General features: G+C 48.5%; 1 protein-coding gene and 1 pseudogene across 1 annotated transcript; one reads left to right on the top strand and one right to left on the bottom strand.

Annotated features, from left to right (window-relative positions):
• The window catches only part of LOC140551571 (epithelial membrane protein 2-like), a 6,939-nt pseudogene extending 2,149 nt beyond the window's left edge, over positions 1-4,790 (top strand).
• A 252-nt stretch (positions 4,791-5,042) lies between these two features.
• LOC140551113 (germ cell-specific gene 1-like protein) lies at positions 5,043-10,807 on the bottom strand. Its single transcript, XM_072674479.1, has 6 exons — positions 10,635-10,807; positions 10,178-10,472; positions 8,877-8,924; positions 8,029-8,193; positions 7,791-7,902; positions 5,043-6,179 (listed from the first exon to the last, which is right to left on the bottom strand). Exons 2-6 carry the CDS (start codon positions 10,467-10,469, stop codon positions 5,552-5,554), a joined length of 1,245 nt encoding a protein of 414 aa, XP_072530580.1. The 5' UTR covers positions 10,470-10,472; positions 10,635-10,807; the 3' UTR covers positions 5,043-5,551.
• Positions 10,808-12,348: the final 1,541 nt, after the last annotated feature.

Below are 12,348 nucleotides of genomic sequence, written 5' to 3'. Positions count from 1 at the left end.
CTGGACGGAAGGGGAAGTTCTTGAAAAAGGCCTCAGAGGGAACAGAGGAAGTGTGTGAGTGTGTAACACACCTTCACTCCTGCCGTGTGAGCCAGTGGAAGAGGCGAAGGCGTGAAGATGGATCCAGCTGATATGTTCCACATGGCATAGATGGAACCACTCCCCATAACGACTACAGACATTCCATCAGTTGGTCAACCCTTATTTAGGCTCAGAGGGCACTGAGCTGACCCTGAGAGATGCCGTTTCTGTGAGCTCCTTAATGTTCCACTGGGTGTGAACAGCTTAGTGGAAAAGGGTGAAGAAATGGATGTGCTCACTGTCACTGTGTGTGTGTGTGTGTGTGTGTGTGTGCTCATTGCACGGATGGGTTTAAAGCAGAGGCCAAATTCCATCCAGTGTCCAACACTAATGCTGAACCTGGGGGTCTTGTCTGTCAGAGTTAGCAGATACTGAGGAATGCAGAGGGGAGTTATTGAGCAGTAAGGGGTTACACAGGCTGCAGCAGCTCCACCCACTCTCCAGTTCAAAAAATGCAGCACAGAAACACCTGGACGGGGGGCGGAGCTAAACACCTCTGAGCAAGCTTAATAAAACACACTGGCAGAGCTCATCATTCAGCTGCAGACAGGAGGGGATTAAACACACACACACACACACACCACACACAGCCTGAGAAACAGGAAACTCATTCTGCCTTAAGCACATTCTAGTCATCTCTCTCTCTCTCTCTCTCTCTCAGTCATCATGTTGGTCCTCCTGGCTGGAATCTTCGTCCTGCACATCACCACCTTCACTCTCTTACTCGCCGCCACCATCAACAATGTGAGTCTCACACACACACACAAATAATAAATACTGAAGTCTTCCCTCACATCATACTTCTAATATCCAGATTCAGCCCCGCCCTATACAAATCGAGCCCCGCCCTTCAGTGTTTTCTTTAAAGCCCCGGCCTACACAAATTCAGCCCCACCCTTAAGTATTCTCTCTGGGTCAAGCTTCTCTCTCCCCGCAGGGCTGGTGGGTGGCAACCGGTTTGTCCACTGATATTTGGGCTCGTTGGACTTTGGGTTCATCCTGGAACTACACTGACCTGCCCAGCACCTACCCTGCAGGTAAACACACACACACACACACACACACACACACACTACCACACATGCAGAACTACACAGTGGTGGTCCATTGGTAAACGGTGCAGTAACAGACCAGCCACAGGGTCAGTACCTGTAGAATTGTGCAGAATTTGGATTCTGGAAGCGAGCGCAGCATCAGAGCACCCGGTAAACCCTCTACACCCTCAGAAACAGGTTCCTCAGGTGTAGCCCGACCGACAGGAGTGAACAGTCAGTGTTTGAAGGCAGAGGGTGATAAAGCAGGAAAAATGAACAAGCGTCTGAGTCGAGAATCAAACTGTGTTCTAGACGACTGGGTCAGAACATCAGGCAGGTTTTGTGGGGTGTTCCTACCAAAAGTGCTCCAAGGAAGCACGACCGGTGAACTGGCAAAAGAGTCATGGAGGCCCCGCCCACCTTAAAATTTACAGGACTTTAAACTTCTGCTGCTGACACCACAGAACACACTCGGAGAAGTCCATGCCTCGCATGCTCAGAGCTGTTGTGGTGGCACAAGGGATATATTAGACAGGTGGTACTAATGTTATGGCTGATCTGTCGAACCCCTTTTCTGTTGAAGTGTGTGTTTATGTCGTGAGTGTAGAGAGAATACCAGGTACACACCAACAGCTGTGTATGTGTGCATGTGTCTCTGTGTGTGTGTTACACACACATCTGGTATGAGGTGATTCACTGTTGCTTAAGAACAGAACAATGCGAATCTCACACACAGGAAGTTTAGGGTGGGTGTGGAGAGATGGGAATGTGTGTGTGTGTGTAAAGAAATCCAGAAAGATTATTGTGTAAAATTAGTCACTCAGCACGGTGTGTGTTTACGCAGGAAAGTTGTGTGGAGGATGTGTGTGTGTGTGTGTGTGTTGTGTGTGTGTGTGTGTGTTTTTCACTGTTTAGTGTTTTGTGGAAAGAGTGAGAGCAGACTGGGAGAGTGGAGTGTTTGGGTGTGTCTCTTTAGGATGTGAAAGAAGGTCTCTGCAGAACTCCGAAAGGGTTGATTGAATGGATTGATGGATGGAGGGTATTGATGGATTGAGTGTATTGATGGATTGAGTGTATTGATAGATAGAGTGTATTGATAGATGGAGGGTATTGATGGATTGAGTGTATTGATGGATTGAGTGTATTGATAGATGGAGTGTATTGATGGAGTGTATTGATGGATTGAGTGTATTGATAGATGGAGTGTATTGATGGAGTGTATTGATGGATTGAGTGGATTGATGGATGGAGGGTATTGATGGATTGAGTGTATTGATGGATTGAATGGATTGATGGATTGAGTGTATTGACGGATGGAGTGTATTGATAGATGGAGTGTATTGATGGATGGAGTGTATTGATAGATGGAGTGTATTGATGGAGTGTATTGATAGATGGAGTGTATTGATGGATTGAGTGTATTGATAGATGGAGTGTATTGATGGAGTGTATTGATAGATGGAGTGTATTGATGGATTGAGTGTATTGATGGATTGAGTGTATTGATAGATGGAGTGTATTAATAGATGGAGTGTATTGATGGATTGAATGGATTGATGGACTGAGTGTATTGACAGATGGAGTGTATTGATAGATGGAGTGTATTAATAGATGGAGTGTATTGATGGATGGAGTGTATTGATGGATTGAATGGATTGATGGATTGAGTGTATTGACGGATGAAGTGTATTGACGGATGGAGTGTATTGATGGATTGAATGGATTGATGGACTGAGTGTATTGATGGATGGAGTGTATTTATGGATGGAGTGTATTGATGGACTGAGTATATTGATGGATTGAGTGTATTGATGGACTGAGTGTATTGATGGATTGAATGGATTGATGGACTGAGTGTATTGATGGACTGAGTGTATTGATGGATGGAGTGTATTGATGGATGGAGTGTATTGATGGATGGAGTGTATTGATGGACTGAGTGTATTGATGGATGGAGTGTATTGATGGATGGAGTGTATTGATGGACTGAGTATATTGATGGATGGAGTGTATTAATGGATTGAGTGTATTGATGGACTGAGTATATTGATGGATTGAATGGATTGATGGACTGAGTGTATTGATGGATGGAGTGTATTGATGGACTGAGTATATTGATGGATGGAGTGTATTAATGGATTGAGTGTATTGATGGACTGAGTATATTGATGGATTGAATGGATTGATGGACTGAGTGTATTGATGGATGGAGTGTATTGATGGATTGAGTGTATTGATGGATGGAGTGTATTGATGGATTGAGTGTATTGATGGACTGAGTGTATTGATGGACTGAGTGTATTGATGGATGGAGTGTATTGATGGATGGAGTGTATTGATGGATGGAGTGTATTGATGGATTGAGTGTATTGATGGACTGAGTGTATTGATGGGTTGTGGGTTCGATTCCCGGGCTCGGCAAGCTGCCACTGTTGGGCCCTTGAGCAAGGCCCTTTATCCTCTCTGCTCCCCGGGCGCTGGAGTTGGCTGCCCACCGGGTGTGTGTGTACTCACTGCCCCTAGTTCACTAGTGTGTGTGTGTTCACTACCACAGATGGGTTAAATGCAGAGGACACATTTTGCTGTAACAGTGACAATACCTGCACCTTTACCTTTTTTTTTAGGGGATTGAGTGTATAGGACACTCACTCACACACATACTCACACTTGAATGCATAATTTTTACATAGTTTCCACAATAATTATGACTGTGTGTTTAGTGCTGTTCTGATTGTGATGTTGTGTGTGTGTGTGTGTGTAGGCTATTTGCAGGCAGTGCAGGCAAGCTCTGTGCTGGCATGTGTGTTCTCCGGGATCGGTATGTTTGTTTTTGTGGCTCAACTCTTCACACTTCCAAAGGAAAACGCTTCACCTTCTCCGGAATCTTCCAGCTGCTGGCCTGTATGACATCACACATACACACTCACTACACATACACACTACACATACATTATACTATGCAAATAATAATTCTAATAAAATAACCCCCCCCCCCCAGGTCTGTGTATTATGATTGCTGCCTCAATCTACACGGATATCTTCCATAAAGATGAGAGCGGTCAGTACGGCCCGTCCTTATCCTGGCCTGGATCTCCTTCGCCCTCACCTTCATCTCCTGCGTCATTTACTTCATTCTGCGCAAGAAAGCCACTTGAACACACACACACACACACACACACACACACACACACACACACACACACCTGTATCTGTAAACTGTTCTGAGGGTTTGAAGCCCTCTATCCTCCGTATTATTCAGTGATGTTATAAACAAATCTATAAATGATTGTTCTGTTGTGAATCCCCATCGGCAGACTCCGCCCATCAATGTGGGACAGCCTTTACAGAACATCCAACTCAGCCCGGATCAGCTGGAATGTGGTTCTGTAGCTGTCCTAACTGTGACCACACCCACACATACACACAAACATAGCTAGCAAGACACTAATATAGCTAGCTAGCAGTAGAGGGCGGAGCCTGCAGTGTGAGGGGTCCAATGAGTGAGTGCTATTCTGGGCTGTGTGTGTGTTGGGAATGCTAACTGGGTGGAACTGGGAATGTGGGTCTGAGTAAAGGCTTTTTTGATTTTGAGCAGAAACTCTAGAAATGATGATTTTATTTTTGTTACCGTTTCTCTTTTATGCAGTGACTTGTATTAAAGTTTAATTCACTCAATTTGTGACTCTTCTGATTCATCTTCCTCCTAAATGATTCAAAACTCACACTTCTATTATTATTATATTAGTATATCTGATGTTTATGTCCCTTATTTCCACAGAGATTAGAGCCCTGATCGCTCAGTCAGACACTACTGTTCAAACCCATGAGTCTAAAACGAAAATGAAAATAATAAAATGCCATTTTTCAAGACCAGTGAGACCAGAGCACAGGCCAATCAGACACCGGCGAGTCTGCAGCACAGGCCAATCAGAATGGTTTATTTTACAGTGTAAATGTTTACAACTGAGCAGATTAAACAGTAAATTAACATAAAAGCACATCAAATGAGAAGAAATTAATATGATATTATTGGTACACAATCACAAGCTGATAACAGACCATTAGAGTACATAAACAGTGGACAGGTCAGGAGGGTGATTGTATTACAGGGTGAGTCACAGTCTAACACAGATAAGCACAGTGAGGCGGTACAGCAGGTCAGAGGAGGTCATTACTGCCCTGCTGAACAGACCTGGCTCCAGCTTCCACCCGCAGGGTCCAAGCTTCCCTCCAGGGGTGTTCTTCAGGGGCGTCTCCTAAACCACATCCATCTACCAACTGATGAAGATCTGGAGGCGCTCTGAGAGACGGGAGGTTTTGGGGGCGTGTCTACAGAGACGAGACAGACTAACTCCAGGTTGTTACAGCATTAGAGTAAATTAACAGATGCAGGAAGGTCACACGAAGGTCATCAAAGCACTGCTGAGAGGGTGGAGTCAAAGGGGGCTGTAATCCTCCTCCTGTTCTGACAGATGTGGAGACCCATGAGGGGTGGAAAGAATCAGAGAGATGGAGGGAGAGAGGGGTGGGCGGATGAGCAAGCGAGAAGGAGAAAGAGGAGAATGGAGGAGAGAGCGAGATGGAGATGAAGGAGGGTGGAGGCGAGAGAGGGATGGAGATGAAGGAGGGTGGAGGCGAGAGAGGGATGGAGATGAAGAAAGAGGAGGGTGAAGGTGAGAAAGGGATGGAGATGGAGAGAGAGGCAGGTGGAGGCGAGAGCGGGATGGAGAAGGAGGTTGAGTGTAATATGGGGATAGTGGAGCCGGGGGCGAAGGTGGAGGGGTGAAGGAATCATTGAGGGGAGAGGGAGGTGAGGGGGGGCAGTAGTATGGCGATAAGGGCGACAGGGGTGGTGGTGGAGGGGATGGTGGGGGTAGTGATGGTGGGGGGGGTGGCCGGGGGCAGTAGAAGGGTGTGTGTGGTGGTTGGGGTGGGAAGGTGAAGTTCTTGCAGGGATAGAAGACCGCCCTCTGCTTCAGCCTCGCCATCAGCTCCTTCTTAGTGTAGTTATTCAGCGTGGAGATCCCAGAGGACATACAGCAGGTAAAGGCCACCCACGCCATGCTACAAAACACACACACACACACACACACACACACACACACACACACACACACACACACACGGACACACACACACGGACACACACGCAGACACACACACGGACACACACACACACACACACACACGGACACACACGGACACACACACACACACAGGAGACCAGAAACAAGAGAGATAAAACACCAGATGGGTACTGAGACAGAAGTACTGTCTAAGGTACAGGGTGTAGAGGCAGAGTGTAGAGGTGAGGTACAGGGCGTAGAGGCAGAGTGTAGAGGTAAGGTACAGGGCGTAGAGGCAGAGTGTAGAGGTGAGGTACAGGGCGTAGAGGCAGAGTTTAGAGGTGAGGTACAGGGCGTAGAGGCAGAGTGTAGAGGTGAGGTACAGGGCGTAGAGGCAGAGTGTAGAGGTGAGGTACAGGGCGTAGAGGCAGAGTTTAGAGGTGAGGTACAGGGCGTAGAGGCAGAGTATAGAGGTGAGGTACAGGGCGTAGAGGCAGAGTGTAGAGGTGAGGTACAGGGCGTAGAGGCAGAGTGTAGAGGTGAGGTACAGGGCGTAGAGGCAGAGTGTAGAGGTGAGGTACAGGGCGTAGAGGCAGAGTTTAGAGGTGAGGTACAGGGCGTAGAGGCAGAGTGTAGAGGTGAGGTACAGGGCGTAGAGGCAGAGTTTAGAGGTGAGGTACAGGGCGAAGAGGCAGAGTTTAGAGGTGAGGTACAGGGCGTAGAGGCAGAGTTTAGAGGTAAGGTACAGGGCATAGAGGCAGAGTTTAGAGGTAAGGTACAGGGCGTAGAGGCAGAGTGTAGAGGTGAGGTACAGGGCGTAGAGGCAGAGTGTAGAGGTGAGGTACAGGGCGTAGAGGCAGAGTTTAGAGGTGAGGTACAGGGCGTAGAGGCAGAGTGTAGAGGTAAGGTACAGGGCGTAGAGGCAGAGTTTAGAGGTGAGGTACAGGGCGTAGAGGCAGAGTGTAGAGGTAAGGTACAGGGCGTAGAGGCAGAGTGTAGAGGTAAGGTACAGGGCGTAGAGGCAGAGTTTAGAGGTGAGGTACAGGGCGTAGAGGCAGAGTGTAGAGGTGAGGTACAGGGCGTAGAGGCAGAGTGTAGAGGTGAGGTACAGGGCATAGAGGCAGAGTGTAGAGGTGAGGTACAGGGCGTAGAGGCAGAGTGTAGAGGTGAGGTACAGGGCGTAGAGGCAGAGTGTAGAGGTAAGGTACAGGGCGTAGAGGCAGAGTTTAGAGGTGAGGTACAGGGCGTAGAGGCAGAGTGTAGAGGTGAGGTACAGGGCGTAGAGGCAGAGTGTAGAGGTGAGGTACAGGGCGTAGAGGCAGAGTTTAGAGGTGAGGTACAGGGCGTAGAGGCAGAGTGTAGAGGTGAGGTACAGGGCGTAGAGGCAGAGTGTAGAGGTGAGGTACAGGGCGTAGAGGCAGAGTTTAGAGGTGAGGTACAGGGCGTAGAGGCAGAGTGTAGAGGTGAGGTACAGGGCGTAGAGGCAGAGTGTAGAGGTAAGGTACAGGGCGTAGAGGCAGAGTGTAGAGGTGAGGTACAGGGCGTAGAGGCAGAGTGTAGAGGTAAGGTACAGGGCGTAGAGGCAGAGTTTAGGAAATGTGTGACTTACTAAAAGGCCCAGGAGTATCCATAACTGTGAGGTTTGAAATCCTCCGGTCCACCAGAGGCCGTCACCTGGAAGACCTGCATGAACATTATATGAGCAACCATCCCCACCAGACCTGAGGTAAACACACACACACACACACACACACACACACACACACACGCTTACTTCACAACCTGCAAACGAGCTACCAGCTGAATTCTGAGAGTTCTGGGAGAGCTCCAGTGCAGTAGTGCAGTACCTCCCAGCACGGTGAAGACTGCAGCATAGGCATTCAGCAGACGCCCCCAGCGGTGAGCCAGCGGCCACCAGGCAGACAAGCACAGCTGCACCGACAGCAACACACAACTCACACACAACAGACTGACATACATCAGCTCCATCCCCACACACAGCCAGAAGAACGCTAGAGAGAGAGAGAGGGGGGGGGGGGGTGAAGGAAGTGATGTCACATGGCTGCAGCTGGACGGTAACAGTTTCAGATTCTAAACATTTAAGCCACATTTTAGAGCAAAAGTGAGGATCTGATTCTTTTGAGACAGTCGACCCCAGGATCCTCCTGCTCGCTCTGCTACACCAGCCTACGCCCTCACCGGGATCTCACCATCACCTCAGAACTTCCTGGTCCCTAAAGCTGCAGAGGAGTGGAGCTGTGGTGTAGTTGTGGATGACCAATTATCCTCATCAGTCTTCTTCAGTCTTCATCTGTCACTCAGATTCCTCCTCTAAACCACCCAGAACATTCAAACCCTGATGCCGGCCTTCAGACGGTGGAAATGGACAAAACCAGATCCAGCTTCTAGATCCCAGGTCCAGAATCTTGAATCCAGTTTTTGTGTCCCGGAGTGGAGGTGGGGGAACAGCAGAGTTGCTCTCCGTCTTTAAACCCAGAGCGAAGAGCCGCCTTGTTCAAGAGCTCCTAATGCAGCTCGCACCCTGGTGTCTCCGGCGGGCAGGGGAGGAGTAGAGTGTGCACTGTACTGAGTAGCTGTGTATCAGTGCTGACTTCAGTATTGGTCAGTATCTAATCTGAGAGGTACCTCTGGACTCTAGTTTGTTCACACTGGTCAGGGAGTGGACGAGGATTACCTTTCTCTGATCCAGGTGTGAGAGCCATGAAACTGCGACACTTCTCCTCTAAAACAGAGACAGAGAGAGCGGTCAGGAGATCGGCTTCAGAAGGGGAACATCCCTAAAACCAGAACCACAGCTACGACCAGCATGAACCCCACCCCACTGCAACCCCTTCACACGCCTCTAGGGGACACCCCACAGTTTAATTATCTCTGGCTTATGTAAAGGGCCCTGGAGGTCTGTGTGTGTGGTGGTGTGTGGTGGGGGGTTCTGTGCTCGTCCTCCTGCTCATTCCAGACTGTGGGTTTAAATGATCTGAGAGAGAGAAATCCCACTGAAATATGATTTCCATAATCCATAATTGAATTCTGCTGCTGGAGACAAACAGCCCAACACCAGCACTCAGTAATCCTCTTTAGAGAAGGTCTCTCTCACTCACTCTCACTCTCTCTCTCTCTCTCACTCTCTCTCTCACTCTCTCTCACACACACACACACACACACACACACACACACAGCTGCTAATCCTCCTGTTTTGTACGTATGAAATCTTTCTACCTGTGAGCTTTATTACATCCTGTGCTGTCCGCACACACTCGCTTATCTCTGACCAAATTTAACCTCAAACACCCAGAGAACATGAGACTGTTCTCTACGAACACACAGTAAAGCTCTCTCTCTCTCACACACTTCAGTTCAGTAATTCAGTTAATGTTCTAGATAACAGTGTTGGAAAGCACATAAGCGAGTGTATTAGAGCCATGGTTCCCCAAGAGTCCCTGATAGAACACCAGGAAGTCCAAACGAAATGTCACATCAGGGCCGCGTCCCAACTCAGGGGCTGCATCCTTCTGAGGCTACATCTGAAGACCGGCTGGGTCACAGCAGCGTGACTAGGACGTCCCATAGCAACGAAAGATCCTTCACCAGCCAACATATCCGAGAAGGTCATCAGCAAAGCAGTGAGTGGGAGTGAGAGGGAGTGACATGTACACTACTACATTTACCTAACTTTAACTTGGGGTGGACTTTTGTGGGGGCTGGATTATCCACTGGGAAGTTCTGGGTTTACGCTCAGCTCAGGTCTGAAGGAGCAGACGCAGAGGTGGGTCAGTCCAGCTCGACCGCTGCCAGTCAAAGCCCACGCCTGGAACAGATGCAGCCCCTGATCGGGACTCTTACACCTCAGTACATCATCAGTGTGGTTAGAGCGAGCACATTTCACTCAAACTGCCCCAGGCCCTGCTTTTCCTCACACTCCCCACCCCTCCATCCTCCCCCCTCACCCCCCCATCCTCCCCCCTCACCCCCCCTCACCCCCGGCATCTGTTTGGATGTTTTCCTCGCAGCTCCTCCAGATTCCAGCGTGGAAGGTGGGGAAGATGAAGCGGTCATCGCCGGTCTCCCAGGAGAACTGAGAGGAGTTGCTGGACACTCCGGGGACGGGGGTGCAGCGGCGCAGTCTGGTGGCGGAGCAAAGTGGCTTCGGTACCTTCTGTCTGCCCGAACACCAATGAGAGGAGAAAAGGGCCACAGTCGAGAGGGCCAGCGCCAGCAGGGTCTGCAGGAAGGAGAGCTGAGGGGAGCGCAGCCGGGATAACACCGCCATCACCTCCCCACACACACACACACACACACACACACACACACACACTAAATGTCTTCACCTACAACAGCAGGGAGGGGGAGGCTGGGCGAGTCTGACCGCCTGGTCTATCGCTTCTAGATCAGTAGGAGTGATCTGACCCCTGACCCCTGAGTTACACTGACTCACCTCTCCCGCTGAAGAGCCTCCCGTTACATCGGTGAAGGGAGCGGTTGGAAGGAGCTGGAACACGTCCACCTTCACCCTCGCGCCTCTTCATAGGAATAACCCAGGTGCTGCTCTCAGGTTATCGTATTAATCCTCACCCTCCTAATCCACACATACAGCCCTAAATCCACACTGATCACATCATCAGTCTGCTGCTGCAATCTGCTTCACCACACACACACACACACACACACACACACACACACACACACACACACACACACACACTGACCCAAAACCAGCCTGAGCTACACAACTGAGGATGTGGGGAATCCAGTACAGCGCTGAACTGTGGAAAACTCCTGTCTTTTTATATAGATATAAACAGTCATGTGAAAAAGTTACAACACCTCATCAAACCCTTTCTCTTTTTTAATATCTTTACGTCTGGAGGTTTGGTCTTCATTTAAACGTTACTGAGAGGTTCAACTAAACTCCCACAACTGAAAAAAAACATTATTTCTAAAATTATTTATTTTCCTGTGAGGAGAAACCCCCCACCCCCACCCACTTACTCCTTCTAATGTGTAGAATCAGAGTCAGGAGCAGATGATCAGAACATGGTTGGAGAGGATTATTCTGGAGGAGTCTGTCTGATTTAAACCTGATCTTGATTGATGGTTGAAGTGAGGGGTGAAGATCACCATGGTCAGATCCAGAGAGCTCTCTGAGACCTTCAGAAAGAAGGGTGGAGGTGCTCTCCCAGTTGACCATTATATCTTTTAGCCAAGTGAGGAAATACCAGATAGTAGAGCACGGGGTGTCCAAACTTTTACCTCACAGGAAAACTACATTTTTATTATTTACATTTAAAATTGATTATTAAAGACATTTCTTCAATGTTAAGGGTTTGGTGATTTTACCTTCATCTTTTATGTCAGGGTCAGTAATGTCTAATGTCAGTTTTTCCCAATGTCGTGCAGCCTATCAGAGTATAGCTGCCTGAGAGCGGAAGGGACTTATGCATCTGGGTCTGCATCTGCAGTCTGTCAGAGTATAGTGGGTGGAGAGGGTGAGACTTATTAATCAGGGTGCAGCCAGTGAAGTCCAATTTCACACTAAACCTCCACCATGAATGATCTCTTCACAGACTGAGCTATACCGAGAATTCTGAAAAATGGGTGGAGTCTCCCTTTAAGATCTGAATGTGGTGTGTACAGTTCCACATAATAGCCACCAGAGGGACACACACACAGAGAGAGAGGAGACGTCTCTGTTCAGGACCTGTATTCATGAAGCATATACATATCGACAGGTTTGTAGTACAATGTGTTTCATATGGTCATTCTTTTTTTGTTCTGATTTTTTACAAGAATAAAAAACGATGGAAACGTCGGCTGAATGTACCTTCACTGCTTATGGCAACAATATCAGTTCACAGACCAGCGCACCAGCACATCTCTGCAGCCCGGGGCTCGGCCAGAGAACGCTGGGGTTCTCCATCCGCAGACTTTTACTTCAATCTTCCCTCAAATCTGAGGTGAGCTAGTTCTGTTTCTCCTGCTGGAAAATATCATCATCATCATCATGTCTGAAGATACTCCACTGTAAAAACCTGGTGATGAAAAATAAGAACACAGGCACATAGGCAGCAAAAGCCTGTTCTCTCTCTCGCTCTCTCTCTCTCTCTCTCACACACACACACACACACACACACACACACACACACACACCT

The sequence above is a fragment of the Salminus brasiliensis genome, chromosome 3, assembly GCF_030463535.1.
Source record: "Salminus brasiliensis chromosome 3, fSalBra1.hap2, whole genome shotgun sequence".
In the NCBI taxonomy this organism is placed as follows: Eukaryota; Metazoa; Chordata; class Actinopteri; order Characiformes; family Bryconidae; genus Salminus; species Salminus brasiliensis.
This window is presented reverse-complemented; position numbering and strand designations above follow the sequence as displayed.